Source organism: Otolemur garnettii, unplaced genomic scaffold (genome assembly GCF_000181295.1).
Source record: "Otolemur garnettii isolate 467f Iridium unplaced genomic scaffold, OtoGar3 scaffold00108, whole genome shotgun sequence".
Lineage (NCBI taxonomy): Eukaryota > Metazoa > Chordata > Mammalia > Primates > Galagidae > Otolemur > Otolemur garnettii.
In genome coordinates, this window is record NW_003852503.1 from 4477913 (window position 1) to 4491684 (window position 13772).

The window sequence follows — 13772 nt, forward strand, 5'->3', positions numbered from 1 at the left end:
TGGAGGTTGCTGTGAGCTGTGATGCCAGAGCACTCTACCCAGGGGGACAGCTTGAGGCTCTATCTCAAAAAAAAAAAAAAAAAAAAAAAGAATAGCAGATTTTCTTGTTTTCCAGGAATGGTTTTGAAATGTTGTCTAAAGCAGTGATGTTCAACCAGGGTGCTGTGAAAAATTTTAAAGATCACTAATTAAATTATTTTTGAAAGAAGTTCAAAGCACAGTGAGTCTATTCCATTTTCTTACTCTTTTTTTGATCAACATAATTTAAGTGTGCCACAGAAGTTTAACTATAGGCTCAAGAGTGCCGTGAGATAAAAAAAAAAAAGTGGAAAAACACTGCTCTAATGAAGAGAGAGGTGTGAATGATACACCTTCTCTGAGACCTTTTCTTTTTCTTTCTTCTTTTTTTTAGACAGAGTCTCACTCTGATGCTCCAAGCTAGAGTGCCCTGACATCAGCCTAGCTCACAGCAACCTCAAACTCCTGGCCTCAAGCAATTCTTCTGCTTCAGCCTCCCAAGTAGCTGGGACTACAGGCACCTATTGCAATGCCTGGCTAATTTTTCTATTTTTAGTAGAGAGAGGGTCTCACCCTCAGGTTGATCTTGAACTTCTGAATTCAAGCTATACTCCCACCTCAGCCTCTCAGAATAAATGCTAGAATTATAGGCGTGAGCCGCCATGCCCGGCCTGTTCTCTGTCATCCTTTACTTCCAGAGAGGTAAGGAATACAGCAGGTGCAAATTAAGGCACAGACCCTAGAGACAATGTAACGTATCCCTTCACTTTACTCCCATAGCACCCTCTTCCCCCTATTATGATAAAGAAACTCAATTCCCAGGTGCATGGGGACTTGTCCCGGATCTCCTGTGTCCCCTGAATACTTTTGGTAATTATCAACCTTCTGCTGGATTATATTAGTATGGTAGTGAGTGCTTTCCCACCTGCTCTGTCATTTAATCATAGAGGGAGGGGTATGTGTATGTGTGTGAGTGGGCTTACATATGCGCCTCAATTAGGAATAGTTGGGCGGCGCCTGTGGCTCAGTGAGTAGAGCACCGGCCCCATATACCAAGGGTGGTGGGTTCAAAGCCGGCCCTGGCCAAACTGCAACAAGAAATAGCCAGGTGTTGTGGTGGGCGCCTATAGTCCTAGCTACTTGGGAGGCTGAGACAAGAGGATCACCTAAGCCCAAGAGCTGGAGGTTGCTGTGAGCTGTGACGCCATAGCACCCTACTGAGGGTGACAAAGTGAGACTCTGTCTCTAAAAAAAAAAAAATTAGGAACAGTTGTCAAGTACTTCCTAGATCCCCCTTGTCCTTGTTGCCATTTAAAGAATAGTTTTATTAATGTTTGGACTGAAAACTATACTCATCTCTATAAGCCTGCTCCTTCCTAGAACCTCACCCCTTAGTTGTAATTTTCAGCTTGTTTCTTGGGGACTTAGCAGGGTCCCATTCTTTGTCTGGGACCTTAAGAGAATCACTGACCTCTCTGTCCAGCATGTTTTGCCCCCAGACGGGGCATCTGCTTCTGGGATTAGACCAGCCTACCTACCGATGGCGAACCTAGCTCCCCTCCAGCCCCTCTACGTCATTCCCCATAATTTTGGCATCTCCCCCCATGCTGCCACTCTGGTGTCCTCTGTCCCTGGTTCTCCACATTGACCCGAGTCTTCCCACCACCATCTTTAGGTAGGAAGTCACTAGAAAGACTCAGGCTTAGTGCCATCATTTGCTAAGTATCGGACCTTGGGAAAAGCAGTGAACATTTTCATCACCCACCTCAATTTCCTCATCTGCAAAGTGGGATAATAGCACCTACTCTGATACAGTCCCTGTAAAGGCCCAAGGCACCAAGGGAGAAGGATTTTACACACGCAAGTAGTCACTGTTAGCCATGCAACCACGAATTCCCACATAAAAGGCAAGCCCCTTGAGAATGGGGACTCTTTCTTCTTCTTTCTGAGCCCAGGTTCTAATACAAAGTGGTCTTCCATAGACGCTGCTTATATGATGACCTAGCTAGTTACACGAGGTCAGGGAAGAGGATGGGAGCCCAAATGGAGCAAGACAGCTAGAAATGTTGGAGGAAAGAGGACTGAAAGGGAAATTGGAAAAAATGAAATGGGGAGGAGCCAGGGGAAAGGGGTAGAGAGGGATGGAGTGGGGAAGAGGGGGAAGGAGGGAGGGGAGAGAGGGAGGGAGGGAGGTGGGAGAGGGAGGGAGGGGGGGGAAGAGAGATTTCACATGCACACCTGTGCTTGTAGGTTGGACACAAAAGTGCAAGATGTGGAAACAGATGGGGACTTTTGAAAAGCAGAACTGCACATACATCCTTTAAAATCCAGCCTTTAGAGATTAGCTAGTCCAAACCACCTCTTTATGGAGAGGAAGACTAAAGGTTCACGTGGGGAAACACTTGCCAAAGTAGTATGCAGGGAGTTAAGGCAGACCCAAGATAATACCTGATGGAGTTAGGCCCGGGTTTGATTCCTGATCACAAGCTGTGTGAATGGGGCAAGTTCATCTTTCACTCTGAGCCGCAATTTCCTAATCAGTAAAAAGGGGGATAATAATATCTCTATCTCCTAGGCTTACTGTCAGAGTTAAATGAGATGATGGATATAAAGCTGCCTACAAGTGCCTGGTGGTGGGGAGGAGGCTGTGTCAATGTTACAGCTCTTCCCTTCCTTCCTCCTGGGCCTCCCATTCATTGTTCCTCCCTTGTGATTGCAGCTACCATGTGACTGAGTGGTCAGCAGTGGTAGGCTGGCGACATTGCCATGTGGGGCTTCTCAGTTACAGAGCTACTGGGGGCTTTTTAAATGTGGGCAAGGCTATATTCTCTTCCACTACTTAATTAAGAGAAAAAACATGTTGTCAGCCTTAGGAGTGGAGGAAAAGTACCAAGTAGGCAGGTAATAGGGAAGAGAGAATAGCTGATAGTTCAGAAAGCTGGAAGGAGTTTGGCATCAGTCCTAGGAGGGAGAGTGTGGAAGAGCGGTGGACAAAGGCCTTGTCCCCAGCACTGCCAATAGGATACGGAGGTCTTGGGCAGTCTATGCTCCATGCCTGAGCTTCCTTGCTAGGCCACAGCAAGGGAAGGATGAGCTGCCTGCCGGCCAGGTCTGCACAAGCCAGGAAGTCGGTCTGGGCGAGAATGACCTCCTTTGCCTTCTTAGCTAGTGTGGATGGGGAAATTCACTTCCCTTCCCCAGGACCCACCCCTTGTGGCCCGTGGGGATTTCACACAGCACAGAGGGTGCTCTCAGGGACCCGGGGCTTTCTAAGTCACCTTTGTTCACAGTTCTTTTAAAACCCAGAGACAAACCATCCCTTAATGTAGGTGCTGCTGGGAAGACAAATCTGTCTTTAACAATCCAAAGGAAGCCAGTTACCGAAGTTGGTAACCATTGTGACTCATATTGAGCTTTCCTCTGTAAAAAAAAATGAGTCACAACGACTTTCCAGGAAGTTTGGTTACTTTAATTAGCTACTTCTTTTTTCTTGCCCTTAAAAACGCAGTCATTTGAGGCTCACCGAAGTATTGATGCTACCAGCCACGGAGCCCCAAAGAGAAAGATCTAGTGGCGATGAAGAGCCAGACAGCATGAAGTCCCAGGTAGCACCGTTTCCACAAACAGCGGATCTTTTCTTGAATGGCAAAGGGGGCGAAATCAGCCTCCAGGGCTGACACACTTGGCCTGAGTGAAGGGGAACCTTCCCCAGCTACCTGTGGTCCCGCAGTGCTCAAAGTGATGGCCGTTCTATACATTATAGAATCACAGAATTCGAATGATGCCATCAGGGACGATGATGATCACAGTTACCATGTGCCAAGCACTGTGTTATAAAGGCTTTTGACATCAGCTCAAGTAACTCTTAACCCACTCTCTAAGTTGGGCCCTAATTTTTTCCCTTTACAAAAGGGATAAGGATAAAATTTCAGGTGGATAGAGCTATGAATTTTAACCCAGATCAGTTTTTGTTTCTTTGCTTGTTTATTTATTTTTTGAAACAAAGTCTTACTCTGTCACGTTGGGTAGAGTATCGTGGCATCATAGCTCACAATAACCTCAAACTCTGAGGCTCAAGTCATCCTCTTGCCTCACTCGGCACTCCAGGCTCCTACCATCACACCTGGCTAATTTTTCTATTTTAGTAGAGATGGAGTCTTACTCTTGCTCAGGCTGGTCTTAAACTCCTGATTTCATATAATCTATCAGCCTTAGCTTCCCAGAGTGCTAGGAATACACCATGTCCAACTTCTCAGGTCTGTTTGATTCTAAATCTATACTTTTCAAAGGTCATCTGTTCCTGCCTTCTAGGAAGCAAAGTGTTTGGTGTAAGGTCACGTATTGAATTGGTAGTAATCCTGGGTAAGACAGATTCTAAGGGTCCTAACTTATGTCTGCATCCTTTTCCCCTTAACCTACTCTGTACATAGCTTACAGAGTCCCCAGATGGGAGACCAGAATTTGCTCAGACTGTCTACAACATACTAACCTTCCAAGCCTCATCAAGTTCTGAACTCCCTTTGTTTCCTGGGTTACTCTCACTCCCAACCCTATTACCCTGACATGGTCATGGTAACTAACAAGAGAGCCCCAGGGCAAACTGGTTAAGCATGGACTTCTTCCCTTGTGGACACTCTCTTAGCTGTGTCCCACACACCTGGGGCAGTAGATTCCAGGTGAACAGAGTTTGCGCTAGCCAGTGTGCTTCTAGGAAAGAGCAACCCCACTTTGTATCATCGCTCCTGGATTCCGATTTTTCTCTGGGGAATAATGTCAGCGCAGGGACTGTGCCCATCTCTCTGTGGCTGAACTGATGGTAAAGTCTTGCTCGGGTTTTCAAAATTAAAAGGAATTTTCTTCTCAGCTGGGAAGGACAGGTACCCCCCTTCCCAGACCCTTAATAAACATACTCAACTAATGAATCAACTGAAACACTGTGTAACTGGCCCACACCCCTCACAGTCTGGCTGTCTCTGTACACAAAGCAAAATATTAAGACTGTAGCTCTATGCACGTATATTGCTACCTGTGAGCCTAGATGCCATTTCAATATTAAACTGGGAAGCAGAAAAGTTTGTGGTAAATGCTTTCTGCAGACATCTTCCCTCCCGAGACTCCCAATTATCTTGTTCCTGATCCTGAAGGTTTTAGCTTCAAGAATGGAACTAGCTGGTGGCTCTCGCCTATAATCCCAGCACTTTGGGAGGCTGAGGCAGGAGGATTACTTGAGCCCAGGGAGTTCCATATTATAGTGAGCTATAATCTCAGTAGTGCACTCCAGCCTGGGGGACAGAGCAAGACTGTGTCTCAAAACAAACAAACAAAACCCCCAGTCCCTTAACCAAAAAAAAAAGAATAGAACTAGACTGCACTACAAAACTTGAAAAAAGATCTTAGCTCTGGGGGACATCGATTCTTTTCCACTTCTAATTTCTATGTCTCTAATGATCCAGATGAAAGACTAATTGAGGACTAGTTGGGATGCTATTAAAGTTATTTGGTGGTGTTACAATTTATACTCATCTTCCTTTAAGTTCTTTTTAATTATATGGAGCTTTCAAAGCAAGGCTTGAACTATGGAGGTTAAAAACAAAGAGCTATGAAACTTTCTTCTCTATTATTTCTGGCCTCTTTCTCTCCAGGCACCAAGCCTTCTCCTCTGAGCCTACATAGCACCCACATGCGCATTATTTGGAAGCGGAACCTTTGCACACAGTCCTCTTTGGTTGGTTAGTTCCTTGAGTGGGACAATTGTAATACCTGGGGCTCAAAGGCTCTGGCCCCCCCTCATCTACTAAAGACAGGCTCTGTCTCTGTCCCATCCCGGGAAGCTGGGAATATGACTGATCTTGAACCTCTTTTTTGGTTTTGGTTTTGTTTTTAAGGATCTGGCCTCTTCCTTAGTTCCAGAGGTTTCGTTTTGCTGTAGACCAATATCTACTATTCAAAGATTCCGGGGTCACGTCTGTCCCCTGTCTCCAGGGAATTCCTCGAGTTTCTAATACCCAGTTTGGGGGGTCTGACTGGGTGAAAGACCGAGCGAGAAGAGACACCAGGTTGTTCAACAATTTCCAACGACTCTCTCTTATCCCCTGCTTTCCTGTTCCATTTTCCAGAAAAGAAGACCCTTCCTTACCTGGTTCCACCGGGTTGAGAGTGCTGCGAGCATCTGTGGAATCCGCTACATCCCCACTCATCTTGATATCTGCAGGGAAAACACAACTGATTTTAATAACAGGTCACAATTTTTCTTGCTGTGACATATGAGGCTTTAACTAAACAGCAAAGATGAATGTGTAATTACAACAACCATCAGACTTTCAAATTCCTGATTCCCGAACATACAACCACTAGAATATTCATAAGCAGGGGAGCACCATCCCTCCTCCTGTGCCTGCCGCCCCCCCCCCCGCCTTTCTTTCCCCCTTCCTCCAGTGCCACTGCAGGGTCTCTCATCTTTTGCATCATTCATCGCCACTTCCTTCTATCACCAGGAATTAGCTGGTAAAAATTTAGCAAGGGGAGGGGTGGGTACTCTTCCCATTCCCAGTCCTCATTTCCTTTCAGGTTTGGGAATTTATTTATTTCTTTTTTTTAAGCCAGCCTTAGAATTCTCTCTCCCTTTCCTCCCCAGCTCTGTGTCTCAGAATAACCCCAGCCTGGAAGGCAAGAGTACCCCTAAACTTGGCCTTTTTCCTTTTTTTCCCCAGTTCCTGCCTCCGATTCTCAGAGGTCAGCTCACTGGCTGCGGGTCAAACCCTGACTCCCATGTTCCTCCTTGGAGATCCTATCTTTTGGGGACCCTTACCTTCTTCTCCACTCCTTCAACTTGCTCAGTGAGAAAGGGATGGCAGTGGGCCAGTGGCCTGCAGAAAGAGATTACCTACTCCAGGCCCAACTCTCAACCCCCAAGTGCTGCTGGTCTGGCCTCTCTGCCCTGCTTCATTTTAATAAATTAAACATTTACCCTTAACAGACAGCTGCTACCACCTATAAGGCCCTAAGTCTCCTCTGGGGTCAGCAGAAGGAAGCAAAGAGGCAACTTTGAACTCACTCACTCTCTCTCAGCTTCTCTCCTTATTAAATCACCCAAAGACTGAAGTGTTAAAGACAGAAGAATATTTTATTCAAATTGTGTTGACCCCTTTCCACCCCCTCCCCTTCTCTGGGGCAGCACTTTAACTCTTTCTAACCAGATAAAGTCTTGGTGAGGCAATTTGCATTCTCGGCCCCCCAGCCAATCCCAGTCAAGCAGGCAGTCTTAATTTGCATCAGGTAATCAGGCAGTTGGCAGTCTAGACACCAGAGATCTAGCGATGATCAGGATAAGGGACCCGGGTGGGCGTCCTCTGCTCCAGGAAAGGGGGCAAGAAAATGTTTTTGGTTTGGGTTTTGTTGTTGTTGTTGTTGTTGGTTGTTTGTTTTTAAGGGCAATGATGTATGTGGCTCTGGCAGAGATTTACTTCTCTGGGGTATAGTGGCTGCAGTGCCAAGCACAACGGGGCTGGGGGGCGGTGGTCGAAAGACTTAGAGGTAGAGAAGCATGTAAGACAGACAACCTTAGGAATCACTGTGGTTTAAGAAATTGTTTGAGATGGGCCAAATTGAAAGAAGACACCTCTGTAAATACTTGGAGATCCTCGGGGCCCTCCCCAGACAATCTCTGCTGCACTGTGTGGTCACTGAGCTCTAGGGGAGACCCTGCAACCATACCCTGCCACGCCTCCCACTCACTACATTTAGGAAGGCCTCTCTTGAGCCTAACCTCAGTCCTTCCTGCTGCAGTTTCAAACTTTCTGGATAGTCTAAGATGAATGAATAGGTTGAGTAACTAGTGTGGGCCAGCTGGACACATTTGCAAAGGTCTGTGCCCCTGCTGGCCTTCTGTTCCAATAGGCTCCCCTTCGTTCCACCCACTTCATCGGAAGCTGGGCACTGTCTAACACAGATCTGATCCACTCATACTTGGCCACAGGGGTTCTTCAACAGTCTTGAGAAAAAGCCCTCAGTCAGAGGCTGCCAGACTGCAGGGAAGGTCCAAGGAAGTTCTCCCCCTCTGGTGGCTTTAACCTGCTTCACTAGCAGTGGAATTCAGAGAATGGGTTTTGGCATCAGACAAACCTGGATTTAATCTCAGTGCCATCACTTACCAGCTGGGGATTCCCAGCTACATATTTGAATATGAATTTGAATTTTCTTACTAAAAAATGGGCATAAAGGTACATACTTACCAGGGTTGTTGTGAGGACTAGGTTAAATACTAAACAAAAATTGCCTGACATAGTTCCAGGTATAAAGCAAGCAGCTAATAAATGAACTAATTAAACACTTGGGCTTAGATGCTGGTCCCCGTCCCTTCCTGCCCCCTTCCCATGGCCCTCCTTTCACCCCTTCCTCCATTATAAGGAATAGTTTCAGTTTTCTGTGTCAGCACCACTGCAATTTGTCCTTTACCTGGGAAGCCATTAACATTCTCCAAATTCTGATTTCATAGGAAAAGTGTTCATGGGGACAGGAAAAGTTTGTAAGAGGTGGTGAGGCTGATATGATGATCAGTCTCTGAATCAACTTATTTTAAACTGCTGACATTTAAAAAGGCAAGTCTTTAGCTAAAAGGTGACCTTATGCCTGCAACCCAAACTCTCCTCCAACACCCATTCCCCATGTCACCTTTAAAATACCTCCAGAAGCCATCTCATTTGTCTTTTAAATTAGCTTAAAATTTAGTCTCAGTCATCTCTAAAAGTAAATTTTGAATGAGTCATAGGTCCCCCACTGTGCCGTGACACCTACTCATTTGATGTACCCATTAGGAGAGCATCATGGTGGCACTTTAGGATTAGGCAGGGGTTTGAGCAGACCTGGAGGGGCAGGGTGAGATGACCTGTAAAACTTCTTCTCAAGTCCCACAGGATGCTCTGATAGTGAGAACCTGTTCCCGCTGGGTAGGAGGCTGAGACTGATGGGTGGGACGAGCTCTTGGGTCTCAGCCTAAAAATGGGCCAACACCGAAACTTGCCGAGACGCTGTAACCCTTCACCTGTCGGACAGCACTTTCCAGGGGTGAATGAGAGAGGAGTGGGGTGGGGCCGGGCTTCTCTGGGTTCTTATCTCAGCCAGCAACTGAGTAGGCTCCTTGCCATCACTCCCTTCCCTGGGGAGGCTCAGCTGCTCTGGGTAAGAGCTCAGACACCAGATGCAGACCATCTTCCTCACCTGCCACCATCGTGCCCTGACGCTGGCCTTGCCCTCCTTGGGCTTTCGGCCTGGGCATGACCAGGCACAGCCCTCAGGCTGCAGGCTGAATGTCCACATGTCCTGGACCTCTGGGGTCCAGGTTACTCTGGGAAAGCAGAGGCCCCACCCCTTTCTCTCGTAGTGTCCATGTTCACATCTTGGAAGGGACTTTTGGGTCCTCCCTCATATATGGGGCACTTCTACTAAGGGGCTTCAAGGGACCCACCATTCGCACTTCAGAGCTAGCCAACACCCCAGCTCTCCCCCTGAGGAGGCTCTCCTGTGTCCTCTTCTCCCTCTCACAATCAGGCCTTCCAAACCAGACCAAACCAAATGGCATTCCTGAGCTCTGACTAGCATCAACTGTGAGACTCAACTCCTCTTTCCTAACCCTGAGTGGGGAGCCGCTCAGACTGAGGAGAGGAGCAAAGAGAGAGGGGGAGCAAAGCAGCTGTCCCCCCTCTGGCTACCTTCCTGCTGCTCCCCTGGGTCCCTTCTCTCCCCCCCTGACTCTTGTGTACCCTTCCGCCTGGTGTTAGCCTGGGTGTAGGGTGCCCCTACTTGGCTGGGGAGCCCCCGTGTCTGCTCATATCTTCACACTCCCGTGTGAGCTGAGAGATGCTGTATAAAGTACAAAGTGCTGGGGCTCTGGGCAGACCTGAATCATGGCTACCACTCTGGGTATCAGAGCAAAAAGATGGGGCTGATTTGGGGGCCTCACTGTTAGCGGAGCCCTTGAGTGGGGGACTCAGAGGAAGCCTGTACTCTAGTTTGTATGCTCCTATTCCTCCTCCTACCCTCATCCAAACTGTTCCAATAAATCAATTGAAGAAGGGGCTAAGGACACGGAACTCACAGAAGTGCTATTTATCAAGACGCAGCAGGATATAGGATTACTGAGGGTAGGAAACAGGACTCAGAAAAAGATCAAGTTTTTGCAAAGAGTATCCTGGACTAAAGGCCCCTAGAGAGGGGCCCAAGATGAGACATTCCATCAAGGGAAGTGGGACCTTCCCTTACAGACCCCACAGCAATGCCCATGTGAAAGACCCCATCAAGACGACCTCAAACTGAAAAGCCCTCCAGGAGGACCCAGCAAAGAGATCCCTCTAATAGAGGTCCAGTCAGAGACACACCACAGTAAAGTCCCAAACTTTGGAAGTGCCACTGAAGGGGACCAGGCTGAGAAACCTTCTAGGGAGGACCAGACGTCCCTGAGGGGAGACAGAGGAGCTGAGCTGGGGAGGGGTGGCAGGCAGGTGAAGAGAGAGGAATCGGGAAATGCAGCCCAGGATAGATGGAGACCCCACCCTCAGGAGACACCCCACCTTGGGTTTAGTCCGATCCCTACTCCCTGCCCACCCACATGATGGGGTGGAGGTGGTGAGGTGGAGGGCTTCTGAGAAGCATCACCCAGGAGCTCAGTCCAGAGAGAAGCATGAGGGCTCGGCCCTCCCTCCTCAACCTCATCCCCTCAGTCTCTCTGTTACATCCTCCAAGCCCCTGGGGGCTAGGCTGCTTCCCCGGTGGGTCCCAGCAGTCCCACCTCCTCCCACTTCCCCCAGAGCAGGAGACAAGGAGTTGGAAAACCCCCAGGAAGTCTCTGATCGTGGTCCTAAAGAACTTCCCACCTACTTCTGGGGTCCACCTTTCTGAAGAGCTTTGCTCCCCTTTGAACTCTGGCCTCTTTGGTCGGAAGTGAAGGAAGAGGAGCACTTGCTCACCGTCTCCTGAGTCTATCCCACTGCTAAGACCCACAGAGCAAGTGGGTGGGCACACTCCCAAACATCTAGAAACACCTGGCACCCACGTGAGGCATCTTCAATGTTCACAGCATGCCCCCTCTGGGGTCTGCTTCACTACCTCTGCCAACACGCAAGGGGCCGGGCAGACACACCTCTTGCACACAGGACGTGTGCTTGCACAAGCCCTAATCAATACATGGGCGGCATGGCACCTGTCCCAGGTGTGCGCCTGGAATTGCCCCACCCACCCGCTCTGCTAAGCCCCCCTCCCTGACATCAGTGCCCACTATGCCTCCACGTCACACATTTGCCTGGACACCAAACACATGACATGTGGATACACGTATTTTCCTCACTTACGCACTCCCAGGTCCACACCCCTGGGTGAGTGAGTGAACCGCCCATCTCCTGCAACCTCCCCAGCCTACAGTAGTTCAGCACACCCAGGTGCTACACAACTGCTACTCCCCAGATAGGAGGTTTTAGAATCACCCCCTCCCGTCAGCCCCCACCTCATTCTTTTCCGAGGTTTCTTATCCCGGACTCGCTCCATTTAGTCCCCCACACACTTACCCGTGCCGCCCCAGGACGGCCCGCTATCCACACCGCCCTCTCCTGGTCGCTGGGCAGCAAGACCCCTTCACTCCCAGACCGGGGTCCCTCCCCTTCGCCCCTTGCCGCGCTCAGTGACACCTGTCAGAGCTCATTCCCTCCTCCCTCACCTGTGTGCATGGGCTCCAGATTCACCATCCTGCCCCAGGCGGGGCCAAAGCCAGCGCCCCCCCAGGCCCCCCGCGTCTGTCCCAGCCGGGCCCCCTGGGAAGCCAGGGTCTCTTTGCTCCCGCCCCCGGCCGCGGCCGCCTCGGGAGCTGCTGCCGGAGCCGTCGCCGCCGCCGTCGCGCGCTCCGCTGCTCCGGCCCGGGCAGCACTCGGCGCGGCCAGGATTACCACACTCCCCAGGTGAGCACGCGGCGCGGGGCGGGGGCCGCCGGCCACGCCCCCTGGCAGGGCCCCTGAGCCTGGCCCCGGGCCCATGCAAAGCAGCGATTTGCATACAGGGGGCCTGGGGAGGGGGCCGGGGGTGCAACCGGGGCGGATCCCGACCCCGCGGAACACCTGTCCACCCCAACCCGGCAGGGCAAGCCCCTCCCCATGGCGCCGCAGCGCCCGAACTCCTGGTCCAGCTCGCCCTTTTTAGGAACACCGGGCCGGAGCTTCCGTCTGGACAGCCTCCTGAAGTGTAAGAGCCGCAAGCAACCTGGGGTGTTTGGAGAAGTCTTGGAGGTGTGCTGGAAAGAATCAGTTTTGCAATCTTACCTCTCAACCGCTTCCCAGCTGTGCCGCACGGGACAATTCACCTCCCTGAATTCATTTCACTTCCCTATAAAACGGACAGGTGCTGATCATAACTGGCATCCTACGGGGCTAAGCAGGTGGCCAAGCTCACCTATCCCCCATGGCATCCTCGCAGCACTGGGGGATCTAGATGGGTCCCAGCTTATTAGCACATTTTCTAGGTGAAGACAACTGCTTCTTGCCTGTCCCTCCCTCAGCATACCAAATTGCTGTGGGGCTCTTTGAGAGGATAGATGTGGAAGTTATTTACCAGTGCCGGGGGAGACAGCTATCTTCCAGGGCTGGAAAATTACTTGATCTAAGGCACGAAATTCCTGGTGATATTCTAAAATCAGGTCTCCGGACTCCAGCTCAAGTGGTCTTTGCAACACCCATCATAGACTCATCTTCTGAGCCCCAGCTCAGTCCTTTCTCCTCCAGTATGGGGTTCAGAGCTGGAGGGATCACCTCCATGGAAGCCCAGAAAACCATGTGCAGACAAGCAGGGAGGCAGGGTCTGGCCTTCTCTTCCTTTTTTCCCTTTTGAGACAGATTCCATCATTCTAGGTAGAGTGCCATGAGATCGTAGCCCACAGCAACCTCAAATTCCTATGCTCGAGTGATTCTCCTGCCTCAGGCTCCCGAATAGCTGGGACTACAGGAGCCTGCCATCATGCCTGGCTAGTTTTTTTTTATTTTTAGTAGACATGGTCTCACTCTTGCTCAGGTTGGTCTCAAACTCCTGGGCGCAAGTGATCCACCTGCTGGGCCTCCCAGAGCACTGAGATTACAGGAGTGAGCCACTGAACCTGGCCCGGTCTTTCTTTCCAGATGGGACTCCCTGTCCACATACCTTCACCTTAGTCCTAAGGACTGTTTCTTGCTCACAGAACAAGTTCTGGGCTTTTCTGTCTGCCTTGCTTACAATATTCTTTCCACTTGTATGTCCATTATCCACCCCAATAATTTCTGTGATTATGTATCACCCAGAGTTTATCCAGTTTTCACTATGTGCCAGGCTCTGTGCTGACCAACTCTTGCTGTCCCAATTAGTCCTCATAACACCCTGTACATGGTATTATTATTATTTTCATTTTACAGATGGGGAAGATGAGGCTTAAGAGTTTGCCCATGTTACACAGCCAGTGTCAGGGCTCTTGCCCTAAAGCTCTGTGCTATATTCCATCTATGAACAATTAAATGTCCCCTCCTTGCTGAAGTTGGAAATGATCTTTTACTAAATTGCCATGACACTTCAATGTTTTTTTGTTTTTAAGACAGTCTCACTCCACCATCCTCTAGACTATAGCATACCATGGAGTCGTAGCTCACAGCAACCTCAAACCCTTGGGCTCAAGCAATCCTCTTGCCTCAGCCTCTCAGGATTACAGGCCTGCACCACCATGTCCAGCTAGTTTTTCTATTTTTTTTTTTTTT

The 13772-nt window shown here is 49.5% G+C and overlaps 1 protein-coding gene across 1 annotated transcript in view; it reads right to left on the reverse strand.

The window, feature by feature from the left end:
• The window catches only part of POU2F3 (POU class 2 homeobox 3), an 86944-nt gene that overhangs the window by 69542 nt on the left and 3630 nt on the right, over positions 1-13772 (reverse strand). Inside the window, exon 2 of the mRNA XM_023517351.1 lies at positions 6155-6223. Within this exon, the coding sequence (XP_023373119.1) occupies positions 6155-6223 (69 nt within the window). The remainder of the gene's footprint in view (positions 1-6154; positions 6224-13772) is intronic.